The sequence below is a fragment of the Salmo salar genome, chromosome ssa25 (genome assembly GCF_905237065.1).
Source record: "Salmo salar chromosome ssa25, Ssal_v3.1, whole genome shotgun sequence".
NCBI lineage: Eukaryota > Metazoa > Chordata > Actinopteri > Salmoniformes > Salmonidae > Salmo > Salmo salar.
In genome coordinates this window covers 21,819,344-21,844,343 of record NC_059466.1, presented here as the reverse complement: position 1 = coordinate 21,844,343, position 25,000 = coordinate 21,819,344, and the positions used below count along the sequence as shown (strand labels likewise).

The 25,000-nt window shown below is 44.9% G+C and overlaps 1 protein-coding gene across 3 annotated transcripts in view; it reads right to left on the bottom strand.

Annotated features, from left to right (window-relative positions):
* The window catches only part of dgkg (diacylglycerol kinase, gamma), a 164,530-nt gene that overhangs the window by 5,970 nt on the left and 133,560 nt on the right, over positions 1-25,000 (bottom strand). For all 3 annotated transcript variants that reach the window (XM_014173603.2, XM_014173605.2, XM_014173604.2), the window contains 4 exons: positions 20,820-20,910; positions 17,357-17,558; positions 1,246-1,366; positions 417-477 (listed from right to left, as the gene is read on the bottom strand). In XM_014173603.2, coding sequence (XP_014029078.1) covers positions 417-477; positions 1,246-1,366; positions 17,357-17,558; positions 20,820-20,910 — 475 coding nt within the window. The remainder of the gene's footprint in view (positions 1-416; positions 478-1,245; positions 1,367-17,356; positions 17,559-20,819; positions 20,911-25,000) is intronic.

The window sequence follows — 25,000 nt, the reverse complement described above, 5'->3', positions numbered from 1 at the left end:
ACAGAACACAGAACACTGTGCCTCAGCTCAGCCTGACATCCCCGCAGGTTCAACTGCATAAAGGAGGATGGGGTGCTGGGGTTTAGGGTGACACACTTCTTTTCTCAACACTATTTCAACTGAATTGTTCTATATATAGCAGAGGGCATTTTGCTGTTGCTACGTGATGTGTGAATGGATTCCAGCGAGCATTTCCTCCTCCTCTAATGACATAACCAGTCAGTGGTCCGCTGTGACAAAACACTGTTTCAATTAACACAGCTGTCACAGTGAAGGTGGGGAGTGTGATGGAGAGGGATGGAGGGAAGAGAGAAGGAGAGAAGGAAATTGAAAAGGCATAGGGAGCAGGAAGGGAGGCAGGTGGAGGTGTAGCGTGGGGGTAGGGTGTGTGTTAGTGTGTGTGGTGAGTCTCTGACCGTGCATGGGGGCTGCATCCAAGGCTCCCCATCGATCTGCATGGGCAGCAGCCGGGATGTCCTGTGAGTAGAGAGATAGGGGGTCAGAGTCAGATCACATGCACCTCTGAGGCACGATATTCCTATTCACACTGTCCATACCATGCCAGGACCAGAGTCAAACACTGCTGTCTTTGTTCCCACGAGTCCTTTTCCCAGACAGGCCCCCACTCTAAACTAACTCACAGCCCCCCCCCCCCACACACACACACACACACACACACACACACTCACACAAAGATCGTTTAAGCCTTTCATGCATGCCTCACCAGCTAGGGAAACTCAGTATGGGAGAATGACTGATGAATGTTATTTTAATTTCTTGTTTCGGAAAATATTAAGGGTAGGCTGAAACAGGTGAGGGGAAAGCTTTGACTGAGTCCGCTATAAACTGTACTTTAACTGGCCATACTGTGAATGTTTAATGGAGCGGGAACTGCTAGAGCAACAACAACATGTGAACTAATTCCACTTTTCTAAAACAGATTGGTTGGTTGGCATATCCAAAAGTGGCCTGAGTGCCCTCAGACGTGTGAGAAAGCTAATCTGTCAGGCCATGATGGCCAGCCTCTCTGTGGCTGTAATGAGTGAGTCAGCAGGTCAATGTTCTGTTTACTGGACACAGAGTGTGAAGTGAGGAAGAGAAGGGAGCAGGAGACACTTCTGTCTGCGGGACTCAGCTCTGGTTTTGGTGAAGGAGACACAACGGGATGGAAGTGGGGAGAAGAAGGGAGGAAGAGGGGTGGAGGGATGGAGGGACAGAGGGGATAGTAGCAGAAAGGGTCCTGACCTGATGGTGACGTTAGCACACTGGGCCAGTCTACGGCCAGCACTCTTCAGGCCTGAGTAGATCTTCCCCATCTCCATGGCCCCCTCCAGACCCACCACCTCTAGCAACTGGTCACTCAGGTCTGGGAGAGGGAGAGGGAGATCAGTTAATACTTTCTGAGCAAAGAAAGAACAAAGCAAATGGAGAATGGTAAAGTGCATTAATGAGTTTTGAAGAGTTTTAGTTGGGTCATAGAAGGGCACTAGAACAGCTAAAGACAGGCTGTAGTACTTTTTGATTGTGGCCCCTATTTTTTAAATAAATTAAATGTTATTGGTCACATACAGATATTTAGCAGATGTTATTGCGGGTGTAGCGAAATGCTTGTGTTCCTAGCTCCAACATTGCAGTAGTCACAACAATACACATAAATCTAAATTTAAAATAATGGAATTAAGAAATAAATAAATGCCAGATTGAGCAATGACAGAGTGGCATTGACTAAAATGCAGTAGAATAGAATACAGTATATGCATATGAGATGAGTAAAGCAGTATGTAAACATTATGTAAACATTATTAAAGTGACTAGTGTTCCATTATTAAAGTGACCAGTGATTCCAAGTCTATGTATATCAGGCAGCAGCCTCTAAGGTGCAGGGTTGCATAACCAGTGGAAGGTGGCTAGTGATGGCTATTTAACAATCTGATGGCCTTGAGATAGAAGCTGTTTTTCAGTCTCTCTGTCCCAGCTTTGATGCACCTGTTGAGGAACTTGAAGCTTTCCACCTTCTCCACTGCGGTCCCGTCGATGTGGATAGGGGCGTACCCCCTCTGCTGTTTCCTGAAGTGCACAATCAGCTCCTTTGTTTTGTTGACATTGAGTGAGAGGTTATTTTCCTGGCACCACTCACCCAGGGCCCTCACCTCCTCCCTGTAGGCTGTCTCGTCATTGTTGGTAATCAGGCCTACTGCTGTTGTGTCGTCTGCAAGCTTGACGATTGAGTTGGACGCGTGCGTGGCCACACAGTCATGGGTGAACAGGGAGTACAAGAGGGGCCTGAGCATGCACCCTTGTGGGGCCCCTGTGTTGAGGATCAGCAAAGTGGAGATGTTGTTTCCGATGTTCACCCCCTGGGGGTGGCCCGTCAGGAAGTCCAGGACCGAGTTGCACAGGGCGGGATTCAGACCCAGGGCCCCAAGCTTAATGATGAGCTTGGAGGGTGCTATGGTGTTGAATGCTGAGCTATAGTCAATGACCAGCATTCTTACATAGGTATTCCTCTTGTCCAGAGGGATAGGGCAATGTGCAGCGCGATGGTGATTGCATCACCTGTGGATCTATTGGGGCGGTAAGCAAATTGAAGCGGGTCTAGGGTGTCAAGTAAGGTAGATGTGACATGATCCTTAACTAGCCTCTCAAAGCACTTCATGATGACAGAAGTGAGTGCTACAGGGCGATAGTCATTTAGTTATTTTGCTTTCTTGGGTACAGGAAAAATGAGGACGCGGCTAGGGATGCCGTCTGGGCCGGCAGCCTTGTGAGGGTTAACACGCTTAAATGTCTTTCTCACGTCGGTCACGGAGAAGGAGAGCCCACAGTCCTTGGTAGTGGGTGCCGTCGGTGGCACTGTGTTATCCTCAAAGAGAGCAAAGAAGGTGTTTATCCTGTCTGGGAGCAAGACGTTGGTGTTCGCGACGTGGCTGGTTTTCCCTTTGTAGTCTGTGATTGTCTGTAGTCCCTGCCACATACGTCTCGTGTCTGAGCCGTTGAATTGCGACTCCATTGCGACTTTATCTCTCTACTGATGTATTTCTATTCATCCTCTCGTTAAGAATACACACATCCTCATATACTTATGGTTCAGGAACTTTAGATAGCTAAATAAGGTGCCTTCATAAAGCACCCAGGAAATAGATTTTCCACATACAATTTAAATAGATTCTTCAACTATTCAGGTCTGTTTTCTTCCTCTACTTTCTACCCACTACAATCTCAGTGTCTCTCATTTGCTCCCTCTCTCTCTCTCTCTCTCTCTCTCTCTCTCTCTCTCTCTCTCTCTCTCTCTCTCTGTCTAACTAAACCATATCCCCAGTTAATCAGCCATGTCAGTGTGAGCAGGTCTCAGGTGCTCCTGAGCTGATTAACAGTGCAGGGCCTGTGCTCTGCCAGCTGACCACCTAAAGATATCCTGCCTAGTTTATCCACAGAGAGAGAGCTGAGCCTGCCTGTCTGTCTGCGATAGTGAATCACTGGAGCCAACCTCAGCCCAGTGAGGGACATACACACGCGGAGACACGCACAAACACATACACACACAGCACTGATCGGACCATCTCAAAGGGTCCCGTGCCTAATTTCACTCCTGTCCCATACAAGCCCTAACATGCAGGGATGCCTGTTTTGACTGACTAGGTTATAGTCGAATTGTGACAGTGTGTGTGTGTGTGTGTGTGTGTGTGTGTGTGTGTGTGTGTGTGTGTGTGTGCAGTCATGCCTGTTTTGACTGACTAGGCTATAGGGGGACTGTGACTGTGTGTTTGTGTGTGTGTGTGTGTAGTCATGCCTGTTTTGATTGACTAGGGCTATAGGCGTGCTGTACGGCCGTTGGCAGTTTCACATCGCTGTCACCCGAACCGTTCTGCCTTTATGCAACAAACAGGAAACGGTCGCGTGGCTGCTTTATTCGAGAGGGAGGGAGGAGATGACTGGCTTGGCTTGCACAAGGAATCTGATGCAAGCTGAAGCTCGTGTGAGATGAACTGTCTGTACATTGTTGGTGAACACTTAGTAATGTACACAAAGGAAATTAGATTACTTCCACAAAAGTCTGTGAGAGGTCAAAGTGGCTATACATTGTTCTCACTAAAATGATCTATATCTCCAGCACAGCTGAGCAGACGAGATAAAATACACACACCATTGTGAAGTTTTGGATTTTGACTTCTTTGGAGTTTATGCTTCTTCTAAGTTAGATATTGATACTTAAAGTCTTTCTAAACATATTTTCTGTGCTGCATTCTGTGGGGTTACCACATAAAGTACAGGTCATGTGTGTTCCATTTAAAGAATTTAGCCATTTCGTGCTCCACGCTAGATGCTGTTAAAGTTCATATGGGAATAAGTAAGTCAGTGAGTCTCTCGCACTCTTAAATATTTTAGATGACAATTTTACAGCAAATGACAGATGAGGGATGGGGTGAACCATTCAAAATCACCAAAGGTAAAACACAAGTAAAGATGCTGGCTCCACAGCATGACACTTTACCTATGGGGTTAACGCAAATAAAACTGTAAAGTATCATTAATACACTGGGAACTACATACACACAGTGTAAGCCTACAGCGAAATCTGATGTTTAATGTACTTCTGCTTCGACTTTAGTTTTCAGAGTGAGTCATCCTAAATACATTTTGTGGTCTCAATTCTTTCTACACAACTGAAATGATGCTTGGGCTGAGAAAGCAGTATTTGACATGCACAGAAAATAACTGATTGCCGTGAGAATAGCTGGGTTTGAAGAGGGGACAAAACACCCTTGCCATGGGGACAAATGGGAACAAATAGCCCTGTAGCCTCTCCCCTTTACCCCTGTACCCCGGGTATATGCCCACTCATCAGTTATGGTCACACCGTCCTTAATCAACCAGCGGGGAAACCATCCTAAATCAGTCAGAGCAGGGGAAATCGTCCTAAATACAAACATCCCCCATCCCTCTGCCTGCCTGCCTGCTTGCCTGCCTGCCTGCCTGCCTGCCTGCTTGCCTGCCTGCCTGCATGCCTGCCTGCCTGCTTGCCTGCCTGCCTGCCTGGCTGGCTGGCCTATGGGGGCCATTTTGTGCTCCTGTGCCCTGAATGCCCACTGACTGATCAGACATGGGACACATCCTAAATACAAACACCCCCATCTTTCTGTTTCCCTGGTCCACTGGGGACATTTAACCCAGGGCGTCCCAGTGGTACAAACAAATATATAAATACCAATGTATAAATACAAACACCCCCATCTTTCTGTTTCCCTGGTCCACTGGGGACATTTAACCCAGGGCGTCCCAGTGGTGGTGGCTATTTTGTCAGCCAATGCCTCGTCCTTCCACAACCCAGGGGACTAGACCGGAGCACCAAGGACGCGTCCTAACTAAACCCTCGGCTTGTGTCCCACATGGCACCCTATGCCCTAGGGGTTTGGTCAAAAGTAGTGCACTATTTAGAGAATAGGGTGCCATTTGGGACGCACGCTCAGGCTCAGTCCCAGTAGTTTTTCCCAGAAAGAATAATAGGATTGCGATCCATTAAGAGCAAACTGGGCATGAATAGCCCTGGATTAGTGGCGGAGGGACTAGTGACACTATGGACGCTATGCAGGCACTAGTACATACGCAGGCTTCACATGACAGATGGGACTCTACGGGGACTGGACTCTTCAGAAACAGCAGAGCTCTTCTTGGTACATGAGATGATTTAATAAGAGCAGAGCTGAGTAAATAAACGCATACAGTATATTCAACCTAATAGAACATGTTCTATATCTAATAGCTGGATATATTCATTGCCTAATAAATATATATAGCAAAATGTTAGAAATGTTATACAAATGTTAAATATTTACATATTGTATTATGTTACTTTTGTTTATTACATTGATATATTCCTATAATTAGAATTCCTATAATACTTCCTCATACCAAACATGTGGCATGAGGGCATCATATCCACAGCTCACTATGTACCTGATAACCTTGAGAGAGAGAGAGAGAGAGAGAGAGAGAGAGAGAGAGAGAGAGAGCGAGAGAGAGAGAGAGAGAGAGAGAGAGACCTACTCATTCACGCAATTTCTGAGGCTGGTAACTCTCTCTCTCTGCAGCAGAGGTAGGGCTAGCTTCTGTTTACCACCCCTACCTTGTCACAACACAACTGATTGGCTCAAACGCATTAATGCCAAAAGATGGCGTCGAAGAACATGGCTGACGTTTTACATTCTCCCAACCATTGTACACAATGTTGCTACTACTGTCTCTTATGACCAAAAATTACTTCTGGACATCAGAAAAGCAATTACTCACTGTGGACTGGAAGAAACTTTTTCCTTCAACGAGTCCGACGAGAAGGATATCCTGCTTGCACTGGAACAGGCCCAGATCCACGCTTTTTGCGTGAAGAAAAGATGCCAGAAAGGGTCCGCAAATCGGGCATCCTTTTGAGAATCCGGAGGCGAGCGAGTAAACTCCCACTGCCTTCGATTCTTCTTGCTAACGTGCAATCATTGGAAAATACAATCGATGACCTACGATTAAGATTATTCTACCAACGGGACATTAAAAACTGTAACATCTTATGTTTCACAGAGACATGGCTGAACGAAGATACGGACAATATAGAGCTAGCGGGATTTTCCAAGCACCGACAGAACAGAGACACTACCTCTGGTAAGACAAGGGGTGGGGTGTGTGTCTTTTTGTCAATAACAGCTGGTGAGCGATGTCTAATATTAAAGAAGTCTCGAGGTATTGCTCGCCAGAGGTAGAGTACCTTATGATAAGCTGTAGACCACATTATCTACCAAGAGAGTTCTCATCTGTATTATTCGTAGCCGTCTATTTACCACCACAAAACGAAGCTGGCACTAAGATCGCTCTCAACCAACTCTATAAGGCCATAAGCAAAGAAGAAAATGCTCACCCAGAAGTGGCGCTCCTAGTGGCAGGGGACTTTAATGCAGGCAAACTTAAATCAGTTTCTCAACATTTTTACCAGCATGTAACATGTGCAACCAGGGGAGAAAAAATCCTATACCACCTTTATTCCACACACAGAGATGCATACAAAGCTCTCCCCCGCCCTCCATTTGGCAAATCTGACCATAATTCTATCCTCCTGATTCCTGCTTACAAGCAAAAACTAAAGCAGGAAGTACCAGTGACTCGCTCAATACGGAAGCGGTCAGATGACGTGGATGCTACACTACAGGACTGTTTTGCTAGCACAGACTGTAATATGTTCCGGGATTCATCCAATGTCATTGAGGAATACACCACCTCAGTCATCGGCTTCATCAATAAGTGCATCGATGACGTCGTCCCCACAGTGACTGTACGTACATATCCCAACCAGAAGCCATGGATTACTGGCAACATCCGCATCGAGCTAAAGGCTAGAGCTGCCGCTTTCAAGGAGCGGGAGACTCATCCGGATGCTTATGAGAAATCCTGCTATGCCATCAGACGAACCATCAAACAAGCAAAGCGTCAATACAGGATTAAGATTGAATCCTACTACACCGGCTCTGACGTTCGTCGGATGTGGCAGGGCTTGAAAACTATTACGGACTACAAAGGGACACTCAGATGCGAAACCCAGTGACACGAGCCTACCAAACGAGCAAAATGCCTTTTCATGCTCGCTTCGAGGCAAGCAACACTTAAGTGTGCACGAGAGCACCAGCTATTCTGGATGACTGTGTGATAATGCTCTCGGTAGCCGATGTGAACAAAACCTTTAAACAGGTCAACATTCACAAAGCCGCTGGGCCAGACGGATTACCAGGACGTGTACTCAAAGCATGCACGGACCAACTGTCAAGTGTCTTCACTGACATTTTCAACCTCTCCCTGACCGAGTCTGTAATACCTAAATGTTTCAAGCAGACCACCATAGTCCCTGTGCCCAACGGAAGCTAAGGTAACCTGCCTAAATGATTATCTCAATCGCACTCCACACTGCCCTTTCTCACCTGGACAAAATCAACACTTATATGAGAATGCTGTTCATTGACTACAGCTCAGCGTTCAACACCATAGTGCCCACGAAGCTCATCACTAAGCTAAGGATTCTGGGACTAAACACCTCTCTCTGCAACTTGATCCTGGACTTCCTGATGGGCCGCCCCCAGGTGGTAAAAGTAGGCAACAACACGTCTGCCATGCTGATCCTTATCACTGGGGCCTCTCAGGGGTGTGTACTTAGTCCCATCCTGTATTCCCTATTCACCCACGACTGCGTGGCCAGGCATGACTCCAACACCATCATTAAGTTTGCTGACGACACAACAATTGTAGGCCTGATCACAGACAACGATGAGACGGCCTATAGGGAGGAGGTCAGAGAACTGGCAGTGCTGTGCCAGGACAACAACCTCTCCCTCAATGTGAGCAAGACAAAGGAGCTGATCGTAGACTACAGGCGGGCCCAACAGGCCCCCATTAACATCGACGGGGCTTTAGTGGAGCGGGTCGAGAGTTTCAAGTTCCTTGGTGTCCACATCACCAACGAACTATCATGGTCCAAACATACCAAGACAGTCGTGAAGAGGGCACGACAAAAACTTTTCCCCCTCAGGAGACTGAAATGATTTGGCGAGGTCGAGAGCATCCTGACCGGTTGCATCACCGCCTGGTATGGCAACTGCTTGGCATTTGACCATAAGGCGCTACAGAGGGTAGTGCGAACGGCCTAGTACAACACTGGGGCCAAGCTTCCTGCCATCCAGGACCTATATAATAGGCGGTGTCAGAGGAAATCCCATAGAATTGTCAGAGACTCGAGTCACCCAAGTTAGACTGTTTTCTCTGCTACCACATGGCAAGCGGTACCGGAGCGCCAAGTCTAGGACCAAAAGGCTACTCAACAGCTTCTACCCCCAAGCCATAAGATTGCTGAACAATTCATAAAATGACCACCGGACAATTTCAATTGACCCCCCACCCTTTTGTACACTGCTGCTACTCGCTGTATGTTTGTTACCTATGCATAGTCACTTTGCCCCCACCTACATGTACAGATTACCTCAACTAGCCTGTACCCCCGCACACTGACTCTGTACCGGTGCCCCCTGTATATGGCGTCGTTATTTCATTCTTATTGTGTTACTTTTTATTTGAGTCTACTTGGTAAATATTTTCTTCTTCTTGAATTGCACTGTTGGTTAAGGGCTTGTAAGTAAGCATTTCACGGTAAAGTCTACACTTGTTGTATTCGGCACATGTGACAAATAAAGTTTGATTTGATTTGAATTAACTTTTAACACGGCACACCTGTTAAGTAAAATACATTCCAGGTGACTACCTCATGAAGCTGGTTCAGAGAATGCCAAGACTGTGCAAAGTTGTGATCAAGGCAAAGGGTGGCTACTTTGAAGAATCTCAAATAAAAAAATATATTTAGATTTGTTTAACACTTCATAGTTTTGATGTCTTCACTATTATTTTACAATGTAGAAAATAGTAAAAATAAAGAAAAACCCTGGAATGAGTAGCTGTGTCCAAACTTTTTACTGCTACTGTATATATCTCAATCAATTCACAACTTCTGTGCATTTACTAATGACACAAAACTGGGAATTGTTCTGGGTGAGGAAGAAATCACAAATGTTCCTGCCAGATATGTATATGATTGCCATAGCCTGAGGGACATCCCATGAACATTAATTCCCTGAAGTATTTACATTGTATATAACTTACAAGTGATACACAGTGTAACCATCATCCATGTACATTTTGTTTTAAATTGAAAAATTTTGTATTGAATTAAATTTGTATTGAATTAAATGTATCAACCAAATATTACACAATACAACAGCAGTAGTGTTGTACCTGTATACATGATTATTATAAACTGGATTTCATTATCCTCATTGCATTTACTGAAATGCTGTACCACTATATGGCTTTGGCAATATCTACAAATTGTATTTCAAGCCAATAAAGCAATGAGAGAGAGAGAGAGAGAGAGAGAGAGAGAAAATCACCATGATACTTTTTTCTCTCCTCTCCAATGTTTCCCGCTCCATCAGATCTGAGCTGCTGTACTGCAGCGCTTCGACACAATGAGGTAGAACTAATAATAGAGCAGAACAGAGCTCTTACATAACACAGAAACCCAGTGCATTGTGGGATGGATGGCGGGTAGCTGGCCAAATGACTTTTGCTCTTGCCGTGCCACAGGCAAACACACGCTGGGTATAGTACAGAGATGCTCAACAATTAGGTTAAGACTAATGTGATGCAGTGAAACATACTGTTCACAAAACAGTTGAAAGGACTACATTTTTGAATGGGATGTGTGTGTGAGAGAGAGGAGTTTGAGGATTGTGATCAGTCCTTGGCAACCAGTCCTGCTATTCTCCACACCAGTTCAATAGTTTTCATAATGAACCACTTTGGGTACAATTTCTTTGATGATACTATATGTAGATGTGAACCCCCTGAGAACAGCCAGAACAGCCCCTAAGTACAGTACTTGTTCCAATAATTGCTCTGGTATTTATTTATAAACTAGTGTGTGTTGTTGTTTCCTTCCTCTGTCCCCTAGCTCCTGGCTCAGTCCGGCTGTCATTGTCTCAGGGTGGCCGCAGTGGAGGCCGGAGTGAGGACAGATGGTCAAGAGGAACTAGACCCCACCGTGAAACTGTTTCTCCGGTAAAGTAAAGGTGCGTGGGCAGTAAAGGTGTGTGGGCAGGTGTGGCCCGCTTGGCCCGCTGACAGTATACAGGAATGCTACACATACCCATTATTAGTTCCTCTCCTCCGGCTAACCTAACCTTTCCTACGTCTTCCTTTCTCACATGCTGTATATTTATACACGTTCTGTTCACATAACACATGCTATCTAATATAATAATAATATTCACATACTCTTTAGCTGTCTATGCAGCTCTTGTTAAGCTGCTCCAAACTATGTTCTAATGCCATTCATAAACGACACTGATCATTTATGACACAGTTCTCATGGGAAAAACACGGATTGACCGTCAAACTCTTCAGATATGAGGGACACTTCTGAAAAGGTTCCTATTATCCCATAAGAAAGCCTGGCTCATTGAACCAGAAGTTCTAGACTGTTGTAAGTATGTGCCAGGAAGCAATAGCTCTTCCCACAATCCTCTCTGGCTGGGTAGTTTTATTATAGTTGTATCTATTTCTGTCATGGCAAACAACACAGGAGGGAAATGAAAAATGAACCCTTCTGTTTTAGCTGTGTGAGAGAGAGCAACAACAATAATCTGTATGGCAGAGCCCTGAAATAGCCCACTCTACGGCCATGGCCTGACTCAAACTAGGAGCTGTTCAGGGGGAGGGTGGGTGGAGATGACTCCTGCAGGGGAGAGGTTGTGGGAATCTGGCCAGGCTTTAACCTGCAATGGCATACCTTTTACGACACACACAGAGAGAGAGAGAGAGAGAGAGAGAGAGAGAGAGAGAGAGAGAGAGAGAGAGAGAGACTGAAGAGATAGAGTTGAAGAGGAGGAGGAGGAGGGTGGTAACAAGGGTGCTTCCTGCCCCTGTCCCGGTCACTAAAGGACCCGTCAGCACCTCCTCTCAAGTGTTCCCCTCCTCTGACCATTATCCATTTCCTCCCCATCAACAGCAGTAAATAACCCCTGAGTTAATCTATAGACAGACAGTATTTTACACTCACCACTTTCCTTCCTTGCTCTGTAACTCGAGCTGGCTTGACTCTAGCTATCTCCTGTTCCCAGTTGTGTGACACTTCCATAGGGTGAACCTTCTAGTTGTAGGAGATTTGTAGGAGGAGAATCAGAAATTTGAGGTGTCAGTCTGGAGAATCAGGCCAGCAGGGTTTTCACTCTGTGGTAAACTGACTGATTGTATTATCTGTAGAGCACAGCTTAAAAAAGCATGATCTTATTGCTGCAGAGTAAACAAGTGTCGTCAACAATTAGTCATAAGCTGTACACACACACGTACATGCACACAGCTGTGTTTTCGGGAAATTTCAGGACTTTTTGGATTGTAAAATGCTATCACCATTAAAAATCCTATTTTCCCTAACCCCTAAACCTAAACCTAACCCTTAACCTAAACCAAACCTTTAAGCTTAAAATAGAATTTGAACAAATTCAGGACCTGACAAAACCCCTCTTTTCCAAAAAGGTTTTTGTTTTCCAACCTTTTCAGGACATTAAGGTGAAATGTTAGGACATTGGGGTCCTGATAATGTAGGAAAACAAGTACGCACACATACACACACACACACACACACACACACACACACACACACACACACACACACACACACACACACACACACACACACACACACACTCCTTTCCCTCTGCCTCTCGAAGAGACGTCCTTCTCCACCCTTCTCTGCATTCTGTTTCCCTGAAGTTAATTTAATAAAGGTTCAACTCTGTGGGATGAAGCTAGACTAAAGCACAACATTCCCTCACATGCACATGCACACACAAACACGCACACGCACACACACGCACTTGTGTGCACACACACGTAAACAAGAAAGACACACAAACACAGTGCTGCGGAGTAAATCACAATAACCATTCAATTGCATATGCCTAGAAAACATTCAAAATGCAAAAACTCGCCACCCACTCACACACATACTGACACAGACACTCACACACATACTGACACACAGACACTCACACACATACTGACACACAGACACTCGCACACATACTGACACACAGACACTCGCACACATACTGACACACAGACACTCATACACATACTGACACACAGACACTCACACACATACTGACACACAGACACTCACACACATACTGACACACAGACACTCACACACATACTGACACACATACTGACACACAGACACTCACACACATACTGACACACAGACACTCACACACATACTGACACACACACATACTGACACACAGACACTCGCACACATACTGACACACAGACACTCATACACATACTGACACACAGACACTCACACACATACTGACACACAGACACTCACACACATACTGACACACAGACACTCACACACATACTGACACACAGACACTCACACACATACTGACACACAGACACTCATACACATACTGACACACAGACACTCATACACATACTGACACACAGACACTCACACACAGACACTCACACACATACTGACACACAGACACTCACACACATACTGACACACAGACACTCACACACATACTGACACACAGACACTCACACACATACTGACACACATACTGACACACAGACACTCACACAGACACTCACACACATACTGACACACACACATACTGACACACAGACACTCACACACATACTGACACACAGACACTCACACACATACTGACACACAGACACTCACACACATACTGACACACAGACACTCACACACATACTGACACACAGACACACACATACTGACACACAGACACTCACACACATACTGACACACAGACACTCACACACATACTGACACACAGACACTCACACACATACTGACACACAGACACTCACACACATACTGACACACAGACACTCACACACATACTGACACACAGACACTCACACACATACTGACACACAGACACTCACACACATACTGACACACAGACACTCACACACATACTGACACACAGACACTCACACACATACTGACACACAGACACTCACACACATACTGACACACAGACACTCACACACATACTGACACACAGACACTCACACACAGACACTCACACACATACTGACACACAGACACTCACACACATACTGACACACAGACACTCACACACATACTGATACACAGACACTCACACACATACTGACACACAGACACTCATGCAAAACAAAGAGTCACAAAACCCACAGTGCTGTGAGCGTAGTGCAAATAGCAAGCAAGGCAGATGGTTTAAAGGTAAGTCATGAGCTGACAGATTAAAAGCACTGTTAATCAGTGTGCCTGAGGCAAACAAACATTGCTTGACATTTGATGATATCGATTTTTCATTGACCTGAAAAGGGCCTGGAATGCCAGACTGTAATTAGGCTAGCAGTAGGAGCCATGACAGTTCACTGCTGCGGTGTTCAGGAGTCAGAAATGCAGATGGGGCAACACCAATGATAAGATGGCGTCACATTGAGTGTGTGAACTGGAGTGGTTAGCATCCCCGCCTTTTGTTTCATATGGATTGATTTGAGACTGGTTCAGAGACTTAGCTAGATCATTTTCACATTTCGAATTTCATAAATACTGACTCTACAACCGCAAAACACCTTAGCTAAATGTAGAGTTAGGTAATGAATACTTTCTCATTAAAAACCGTTAATATTAGCTACAGGTTTATAGTTTTTTGGTGACATTGACTCTTTTTTGACTGAGGATGAAAGAGGGTTCAGTGGACGATGGCACCTTTGTGACATTTTTTTATGTTAGGACAGGATATTGTAGCCAGACTTATTTTTATCTATCCCATGAGTGTTTGCGAGTTATCAGGCAGATCAGTGTAGACGGCTACCTGACGTGAGACAATGATGTTATGGAACTTCACAAGTCACAAAACAGACTATTTGAGAATGAAATGAAAGAATGAAATGTCTTCATGTCACAGTTAATTGGTCAATTACCAAAGTTATTGGCAAAACACTTTGACACCATAGTCCACAAGACAACAACAAAAGCTACTGTGCTCACAGCCAATATGACATTGCGTGAGATGCATTCATATATACTCTGTTTGTGTGTATGCATCTGAGAGGGGACAGCAGGGGACAGGGTTGTCACTCAGTAATCTCTTGAGAGAGAGAGAGAGAGAGAGAGAGAGAGGCTGGGGCGTTGGCGTTGGAGGGAGCGTGTTTAGGTGGTCAGGTGAGAGGGCCCGGGGGGGGAGGGTGACAACGTGAGGGCGTACTGTACAGTGTGTTACAGTACGGTAGTGCTGAAGGGCAGGTCATAGAGGATCAACTGTTGCTAAGGCAGCAAGCAGAGCCCAGTGAAGGCTGCCTGGAGGGCAGTTAAAGATTAATGATATGAGTCACACAGCTGGCAGCAGCCTCCTTGTTTGCTCCCTCTCGCTCTCTCTTTCTCTCTCCTATTCACTTACTCTTTCTCCCTTCTCTCTAGCTTCCTCTCTCTTCCTCTCTCTAGCTTTCTGTCTTTCCCACTCTCCACCCCTTTCTCATTTCTCTCTCTCTTTCTGCCTCTCTCTCTAGTTCAGTGGAGCCGGAGGGTCTCCATGGAAACAGGATTCAAACTAGTTCAGTCAGGAACGAGAAGCACAGATGCGGGGTGGTTAAGGAAGAGAGAGAAAGAGGATGGATGAAAGAGGAAGAGCGAGGAGGAAGAGTGAGAGTGTCACAGACAGGAAGTGATGTAACAAATAGAGGACAAAGAATCTGCCTTTTCACTGCAAGGAATCTGCCATCATCATCATCATCCTCACTGCCATCGTCGTCATCATCATCATCATCATCACTGCCATCGTCATCATCATCCTCACTGCCATTATTATCATCATCATCATCCTCATTGCCATCATCATCATCATCCTCACTGCCATCATCATCATCATCATCATCATCATCATCCTTAATACCGTCATCATCATCATCCTCTGCCATCGTCATCATCATCATCATAATCACTACCATCATCATCATCCTCACTGCCATCATCGTCATCATCATCACTGCCACTATCATCATCATCATCATCATCACTGCCATTATCATCATCATCATCCTTAATACCATCATCATCATCATCATCATCCTCTCTGCCATCGTCATCATCATCATAATCACTAACATCATCATCATCCTCACTACCATCATCGTCATCATCATCACTGCCACTATCATCATCATCATCATCACTGCCATTATCATCATCATCATCCTTAATACCATCATCATCATCATCATCATCCTCTCTGCCATCGTCATCATCATCATAATCACTAACATCATCATCATCCTCACTACCATCGTCCTCACTACCATATGTCTGTCTGCTTACACACAGAGCATGTTTTGGGACAGTAATAACGAGGCCAGAGAAGACTGTAGGCACAAGAGAAAGAGAGATGGACAGATAGAGGGGGTGCGGGGCAGTTAAATAGGGGGAGAGGGAGCTTCTGTTTCCCTCTCTCCTTCCCTCCTCTCCTCCCCCCTTTCCTCCCCTCTTTCCTTTCCTCTTCTCACCTCCTCTCCTCTTTCCTCCTCTCCCCTTCTCGCCTCTCTCTCCTCTTTCCTCCCCTCCTCTCTTTCCCTCCCCTCCCCTCCTCTCCTCTCCCCTTCCCTCCTTTCCCCTTCCCTCCTTTCCCCTCTTATCCTCTCAGCAGAGTGAAACAGAGCCGCTAGCCCAGCATCCAGCAGCCCAGCCTCTGAGGCAGTGTTCAGTGTTCTAGGTTAATTCATGGCATCCGAAAACAGCTGCTTGTCACCGACCTTGGCCAGTGGGCGCCAGGTCCTGCAAGCACAGCTTGTCCCCAATGTGTGTGTGTGTGTGTGTGTGTGTGTGTCAGCGGCTCAGCGCAGCTCGTCCCCAATGTCCTCTGGGACAGATGCTCATGGGGGTCACAACATCACATGGGTGGCGCAGCAGTCTAAGGCACTGCATCTCAGTGCAAGAGGCGTCACTACAGTCCCTGGTTCAAATCCAGGCTGTATTACATCCGGCCGTGATTGGGAGTTCCATAGGGCGGCACACAATTGGCCCAGCGTCGTCCAGGTTTGACCGGGGTAGGCCGTCATTGTATTTGTACATATCATTTGTTCTTAACTGACTTGCCTAGTTAAATAAAGGTTAAAAAGTAAATTAAAAAAGAGCTGACATTCTACTGGCTGGTGGGTGAAATTGTGACAGTATGAAACACTTACAAAATGACACTAGAACTGTTTAGTGATCCCTCCTAGTCTCTCACAAACAAGCTTCAACAGAAAGTGCAGGCTAACTCGTTCCATATGGCAAGCCTGGGCTACGGAGCAGAGGGAAGGGAATACAAGACTTCCTTAAGTGTGGAAATGACATAGTGTTTGGCATACAACTACGAGGCTTATGTGGTCAAGAAATGGCAGACCAATCAGACACAATGGATCCTTTGACACCCATTGAACCACATTACACTAAATCCTAATGGCTGAAATCAAGAACATTATATAGTGGTATATTGAAGAGGCAAGAACTGGTCCCACTTCCCACCTTAGGCCTTTTCCCACTACTGAGCCGAGCCAAGCCAAGCTGAACCAAACTGTACTGAGCTGGCCTAGTTATGCATCCACATTAGTTCCTGGAACTGTTCTGAAAAGGACACGGGAAAGATCAGGATAGTGTGAAAAGGGCACATCACACTGGTGTTGCTGAGGGCGAGTTTAGTTGACTCACCCTGAACACAGAATTTGAGCTCCTTTATATCAGTGACGGTACTGGCGGGCATCCTGTCCGGAACCTTCTTGCTCATGCGGCTGTAGTTCCTCCTCTTCTTGGTCTCGCCCCACAGGTTGGAGCCGCCATGCATGCTGGGTATGTTGAGGACGGCGATGCCTTCCAACGACGTGCTGCTGAGGTCCAGGATGATACCATCACACTGAGGGAGAAAGAGAGAGGGGAAGTGATGGAGGAGGGTAGAGTGAGGAAGAGAGGGGGAGGGAAGGAGAGAGAGAAAGAGAGGGAGAGATAGAGAGGTAGAAAGAGTGAAAGAGACAGAGGGGAGGGGAGATGAGAGAGAGAGATCATGAACAAATACTTGAGACAATGGCTGAGACAGAACTGTGGACCCTAGTAGATAGCCTTGAGTATCTTCAAGGAGGCTTCGCAGCGCTGCTACTTGCTAATTACAGGCGCAGCGGTCTAAGGCACTGCATCTCAGTGCTAGAGGCATCACTACAGACAACCAGGTTCGAATCCAGGCTGTATCACAACCGGCCGTGAATGGGAGTCCCATAGGGCGGCGCACAATTGGCCCAGCGTTGTTCGGGTTTGGCCGGTGTAGGCCTTCATTGTAAATAAGAATTTGATCTTAATTGACTTGCCTAGTTAAATTTTAAAAAACAGTGTCAAAAAGGGCTCCTCTTCAAAAGGTACTTAGAGATAATTGTCTTTTCTGCACATCCATTCAAGGCAAGAACTATAGAGATTACATCCTTGTGTTTTCATTGAAGCTATGCTAATGAATGGTGTCATGTGACAGTATGTTTCATGTGAACCACATACAGTATAAGGCTATCTGATACAGATTGAAAATCAAAGGGGCCTTCCATTGTGATGGAGAATAATAGAATATTGTTTATAACAGTATCCATGTGTGGATATTGGGAGGAGCAATGGTATACAATGAATCATTTTTACAGTAGCATCACAGTGCAAGTTTGTATCAATACATTACATAATGTTGCCTTTGAGCGTTCTACCAGACTGTGTCGAAATTCTAGAAGAAAACAACTTCTGATGTCACAGCTAGTGAATAACTAGAAAATGTACACATTCTGCACCATCAAAGGGATGTTGTTTGTCTCAGTTTATCCAAATGGTTGTACCAAAATAACTTGGTTACTTTGACATTGTCGGTCCAAGTATGCACTTTTCCATAAATTCCCTATCAACAAATGTGTTCAAATAAGCTAATGTAGAAACAGAAAAAGAAAACACATTCACAATATTCAGCGACCACCCTCGTTGAAGCAAATGATGTTTGAATGTACCTCAACCCACAAGTGCTGTCAGAGCAAAGAAATATTTAGGTTTGAGTGCCCATGAAAAACAGTTTCAGGAACACACACAGAATATGACTCACACATACTCTCACGCGTACGCACGCGCACGCGCACACACACACACACACACACACACACACACACACACACACACACACACACACACACACACACACACACAAAAACACTGTCTAGTGCTTTCATTGTCAGTCTACTCTGTGAAGCTTTTAATAGCCCAGTTTAATTACATCTTGCAGGGCGATATAACTTCAGTGGTGAATCCTGCTACACCACATTTCACCACCCATCACTCTCTGCTTCAAGGCATTAAACCGGGGATTTGACTGCTTGGCAGACTGTCTGTCTGTCGGGTCTGTCTGTGTGTGTGTTACACTCTGAAAATAGTGGAGGCTCCTCAGTGAATTTCATAAAAATAAAAAGTGAAACATTAATAAAGGTATCCTTTTAGGATGCAACTATACTAAATATATTCACGTCACCAAATAATTGATTAAAACACACTGTTTTGGAATGAAGGTCTACAGTAGCCTCACAGCACTCTGTAGGGTAGCACCATGGTGTAGCCGGAGGACAGCTAGCTTCCGTCCTCCTCTGGGTACATTAACTTCAATACAAAACCTAGGAGGCTCATGGTTTTCACCCCCTTCCATAGACTTACGCAGTAATTATGACAACTTCCGGAGTATGTCCTCCAACCTATCAGAGCTCTTGCAGCATGAACTGACATGTTGCCCACCCAATCAAAAGATCAGAGAATGAATCTAATACTAAAAGTGTAAGCTACAGCTAGTTAGCACTGCAGTGCATAAAATGTGGTGAGTAGTTGACTCAAAGAGAGAGAAAGACAATAGTTGAACAGTTTTGAACAAATTAATTTATTCCAAAATTAAGGAGAAGCGAGAGAGAGAGAGGGAGCTAGCTATATTTGGTTGTATTGTTTTTGCCTACTCAAACACCTGGCTCAAACAGAGAGGGATGCTATGTTAGCTAGCAGGCTATCCAACACCGGAACTCTTCCAATTCAAGGTAGTCTTTTGATTTGTATTAATTTATTGCAACTGGGGCCCGCTGGTGTAATTGCTAAACTACTTTCTGACTGTACACTGTACTTGTGTTAGTTCTAGTAGATACAGTATGTCGACTATGACGAGACAACGATGTAGGCTGTGTGTAGTGGTTAGCGGTCATTATATGAACCTTTTTTCACCTGGTCACAGACAGCTAATGTGTTGTGCACTGAAGTCCACAAGCGAAGGAAAAAAGTGAGAGGAGAGCGTGTAGATAGTTGCGAGAAGGAATTCTATATATAATGAGCAAAGTGATCATGCTGTTTGTATGTGGCTGCTATGAAAGTGAACTGTGTTTGGGTGTGATCAGGGGTGTATAGATGCAGTGTGTAAGGCGGTATTGAATGTGTCACTGTCTGTCACCTTGATTACAAAACATTATATCGACCTGTATCTCGACCTACGTTGTAGCAACCTCCTGATGGGTACAGGGAAACTTTAGTATCATGTAGTAGCCTAAACCTATATGTTACATTGAGCTGGGTGAATGGAATATGAATGACAGTCATCCAATATGCTGCAATAGAAATAAGGCCATACTCACAAAAACAGTATCATCCTCCCTAATCTTAAACAGCACTGACCGCCACTGTTGTGTGTGTGTGTGCCTCATGCAATACAGAGTCAGTTACCTGACAGACTGGCTTAATGAAGCCTTCGCTGAGAGATAAGAATAGCTAACTACCTTCCCCATGGGATTAAAATAATTTGTTTTAATTTCACTTTGATGTCTTTTAAGATGTATTTTTCTGGTTTGCAGGTTAAAGTCTGTCATTTAAAAGAAAATTAAAACAACAGCGATGAACTGTTTAAACTTTGTCATCCCAAGATGTCCATAAGATGTGTTGATAAACAATTTAAATCACCAACTGATCTCCAGCCAAAGTGAAACTCTTGAGAGAGAGAGAGCGAGACAGAGACAGAGAGACAGAGAGACAGAGAGAGCGAGAGAGAGAGAGAGAGAGAGATAGAGAGAGAGAGAGAGAGAATATAACATTTTGGTGCTGTCAAAAAAAACTCCAGCTAAAGGGAATACCGGTGACTCACCTCCACTTCGATACACTCGTTGAGTTTCTTGCACGTGGCAGAGATGGTCTCTGTGGTGCCAAACTCAAAGTACCACAACTTGTTCTTCATTCTGTCAATCAAACAGGAAGGAACAGGAAGAGAAAGAGAGGAAGTGTCATCAGGGGTACTACAGTTGCACTGGTTTTACTTTATTTCCATTATTCATTGATTCTTTGGCAGAATATGTCAACGCATAGGAAGCCTACGGTACATGGAATAAACTGTGTTTATTTTAAGCAAACTTAACATGTGTAAATATTTGTATGAACATAACAAGATTCAACAACTGAGACATAAACTTAACAAGTTCCACAAGTTCTGACTAACAGAAATGGAATAATGTGTCCCTGAAAATTTTTACATTTACATTTTAGTCATTTAGCAGACGCTCTTATCCAGAGCGACTTACAGTAGTGAATGCATACATTTCAATTCATTTCATACATTTTTTTTTCTTTTTTCGTACTGAACAAAGGGGGGGGGGGGTCAAAATCAAAAGTAACAGTCAGTATCTGGTGTGGCGACCAGCTGCATTAAGTACTGCAGTGCATCTCCTCCTCATGGACTGCACCAGATTTGCCAGTTCTTGCTGTGAGATGTTACCCCACTCTTCCACCAAGGCAACTGCAAGTTCCTGGACATTTCTGGGGGGGAATGGCACTAGCCCTCACCCTTCGATCCAACAGGTCCCAGACGTGCTCAATGGGATTGAGATCTGGGCTCTTCGCTGGCCATGGCAGAACACTGACATTCCTGTCTTGCAGGAAATCACGCACAGAACGAGCAGTATGGCTGGTGGCATTGTCATGCTGGAGGGTCATGTCAGGATGAGCCTGCAGGAAGGGTACCACATGAGGGAGGAGGATGTCTTCCCTGTAATGTACAGCATTGAGATTGCCTGCAATGACAACAAGCTCAGTCCGATGATGCTGGATAAGAGCGTCTGCTAAATGACTAAAATGTAAATGTAAAATGTATTAGGATATTGAATTTAATATTTGTAATTTGTAATGCACAAATTGTTGTTGCCATCCTGTACCTGTCCCGTAGGTGTGATGTTCGGATGTACCAATCCTGTGCAGATGTTGTTACACGTGGTCTGTCACTGCTAGGACAATCAGCTGTCCGTCCTGTCTCACTGTAGCACTGTTTTAGGCGTCTCACAGTACGGACATTGCAATTTATTGCCCTGGCCACATCTGCAGCCTCCTTGCAGCATGCCTAAGGCACATTTACGCAGATGTGCAGGGACCCTGGGTATCTTTCTTTTGGTGTTTTTCAGAGTCAGTAGAAAGGCCTCTTTAGTGTCCTAAGTTTTCATAATGGTGACCTTAATTGCCTACCGTCTGTAAGCTGTAAGTGTCTTAACGCCTGTTCCACGGGTGCATGTTCATTCATTGTTTATGGTTCATTGAACAAGCAAGGGAAACAGTGTTTAAACCCTTTACAATGAAGATCTGTGAAGTTATTTAGATTTTTACGAATTATCTTTGAAAGACAGGGTCCTGAAAAAGCGACGTTTCTTTTTTTGCTGAGTTTAGTTGTCCTCTACTATCCGAGTCCTGTCAGGGTAGGGAAATGAAACACAACAACTTTTGACAGTTTTCTGTCATGTTTGCACACAGGACACCTCCACACGGTCATTTTCGCTTCAGCCAAGGCTGGCATGACAACAATGACTTTGTCTGTGGAACAGCGACCAAGCCTACCATAAGATCATGTTTAATGACCCCACCACCACCCAAATTCAAAAACATACAACAACCTTTAACCCTACAAAGTTGAAGTTTATGTTTAGTTCTGCCCTGGAGTTTGGCTTGCCAGAGGTGACCTGTGTGGCATTTTTATTAATGTAGATGTATCACTTTTTCTGTGATTTACACTAGTAACAAAGATGCATACAGAGGTGATTTGCACATCCTAAACTTCAGAAAACCTGTACTGGGCAAAACACAGTGTAGATTAAGAAAGGGAAGCCCTGCACACTGTCCAATGCTTCTCCCTAGTGCTTTAGTCCTGCATCATGATACAACAAAGAGTCATGTAACAAAAGACAAAGGATTAATGCTTCTGACTGTCAACACAGCCTGGATTCGAGAGAGAGAGAGAGAGAGAGAGAGAGAGAGAGAGAGAGAGAGAGAGAGAGAGAGAGAGAGAGAGAGAGAGAGAAACTGAACAGAGAGGTAAGGAAATTAACTTAACTGCAATTACATTTAACTATAATGAATCATTTTGATTTCCTCCATTTTATGATCAAATTACAACATCCTAGTCCCCAGGGGAAAGAATTGCCTATCTAAATGGATCTGGATTGTAAAGACTTGGACTCTACTGTCCTACTGAGCCCTGCTATTTCATCTCTTCTACTGTACCTCCCCAGTCCTGGTGAAAGGTTGATGGGCTACACAAACAAACCTCAGTGAGACAGCTGTTAGGTGTGGGGAAGGAACATCACTGGCTGTGAAGAGAGATTCAAATCCCCAAGGGCAACATGAGCCAGTAGTGGGCGTGTGTGTGCTGTGTGTGTCTGTGTGTGCGCGTGCGAGACAGACAGACAGACAGACAGACAGACAGACAGACAGACAGACAGACAGACAGACAGACAGACAGTGTCTCGATACTGATCAATCAGACAGACAAAGCTGTACATCTCAGACTGCCAGAATCAGCCTTCAGTCGTTCACTGCATGGTCTTACACAAAACTTCCGTCTGCACCTCCTCCTGTACCAGGCCTCAGAACATTTACTGCTTCCCTGAGGACGTGTTCTACTCAACGACTACAGTGAAAGGCACAATTATTTCACGGTCAGTCTGGTCAAAACAAAAAGTAATGTGTTTGTACTTCTATGCTAACTAGAAATCAGGTCCATTTTACAGTGTGCTCCAGAAACATGGCAAACACAGGTCTAGCTGTCTTGCTGATATTGACAACATGGTTATTGGTAAAGCAAGCTCTGTTGCCATGTGGGCAAAGCCGGTACCATGTTACTGTTACACAGTGGTGCAGCAGGGCTCTCTAGACTAGACATCAGTGTATTTCAGTGCAGTGGGAATAAACCAAACAAACACAATGTGTCAATCTAAGCTTTAGAGGGAGATATACACTACCAGTCCAAAATTTTCGAACACCTAATCATTCAAAGGTTTTTCTTTATTTTTACTATTTTCTACGTTGTAGAATAATAGGGAAGACATCAAAACTATGAAATAACACATGAAATCATGTAGTAACCAAAAAAGTGTTAAACAAATCAAAATATACTGCTCAAAAAAATAAAGGGAACACTTAAACAACGCATCCTAGATCTGAATGAAATAAATAATCTTATTAAATACTTTTTTCTTTACATAGTTGAATGTGCTGACAACAAAATCACACAAAAATAATCAATGGAAATCCAATTTATCAACCCATGGAGGTCTGGATTTGGAGTCACACTCAAAACTAAAGTGGAAAACCACACTACAGGCTGATCCAACTTTGATGTAATGTCCTTAAAACAAGTCAAAATGAGGCTCAGTAGTGTGTGTGGCCTCCACGTGTCTGTATGACCTCCCTACAATGCCTGGGAATGCTCCTGATGAGGTGGTGGATGGTCTCCTGAGGGATCTCCTCCCAGACCTGGACTAAAGCATCCGCCAACTCCTGGACAGTCTATGGTGCAACGTGGCGTTGGTGGATGGAGCGAGACATGATGTCCCAGATGTGCTCAATTGGATTCAGGTCTGGGGAACGGGCGAGCCAGTCCATAGCATCAATGCCTTCCTCTTGCAGGAACTGCTGACACACTCCAGCCACATGAGGTCTAGCATTGTCTTGCATTAGGAGGAACCCAGGGCCAACCGCACCAGCATATGGTCTCACAAGGGGTCTGAGGATCTCATCTCAGTCCCTAATGGCAGTCAGGCTACCTCTGGCGAGCACATGGAGGGCTGTGCGGCCCCCCAAAGAAATGCCACCCCACACCATGACTGACCCACCGCCAAACCGGTCATGCTGGAGGATGTTGCAGGCAGCAGAACGTTCTCCACAGCGTCTCCAGACTCTGTCACGTGCTCAGTGTGAACCTGCTTTCATCTGTGAAGAGCACAGGGCGCCAGTGGCGAATTTGCCAATCTTGGTGTTCTCTGGCAAATGCCAAACGTCCTGCACGGTGTT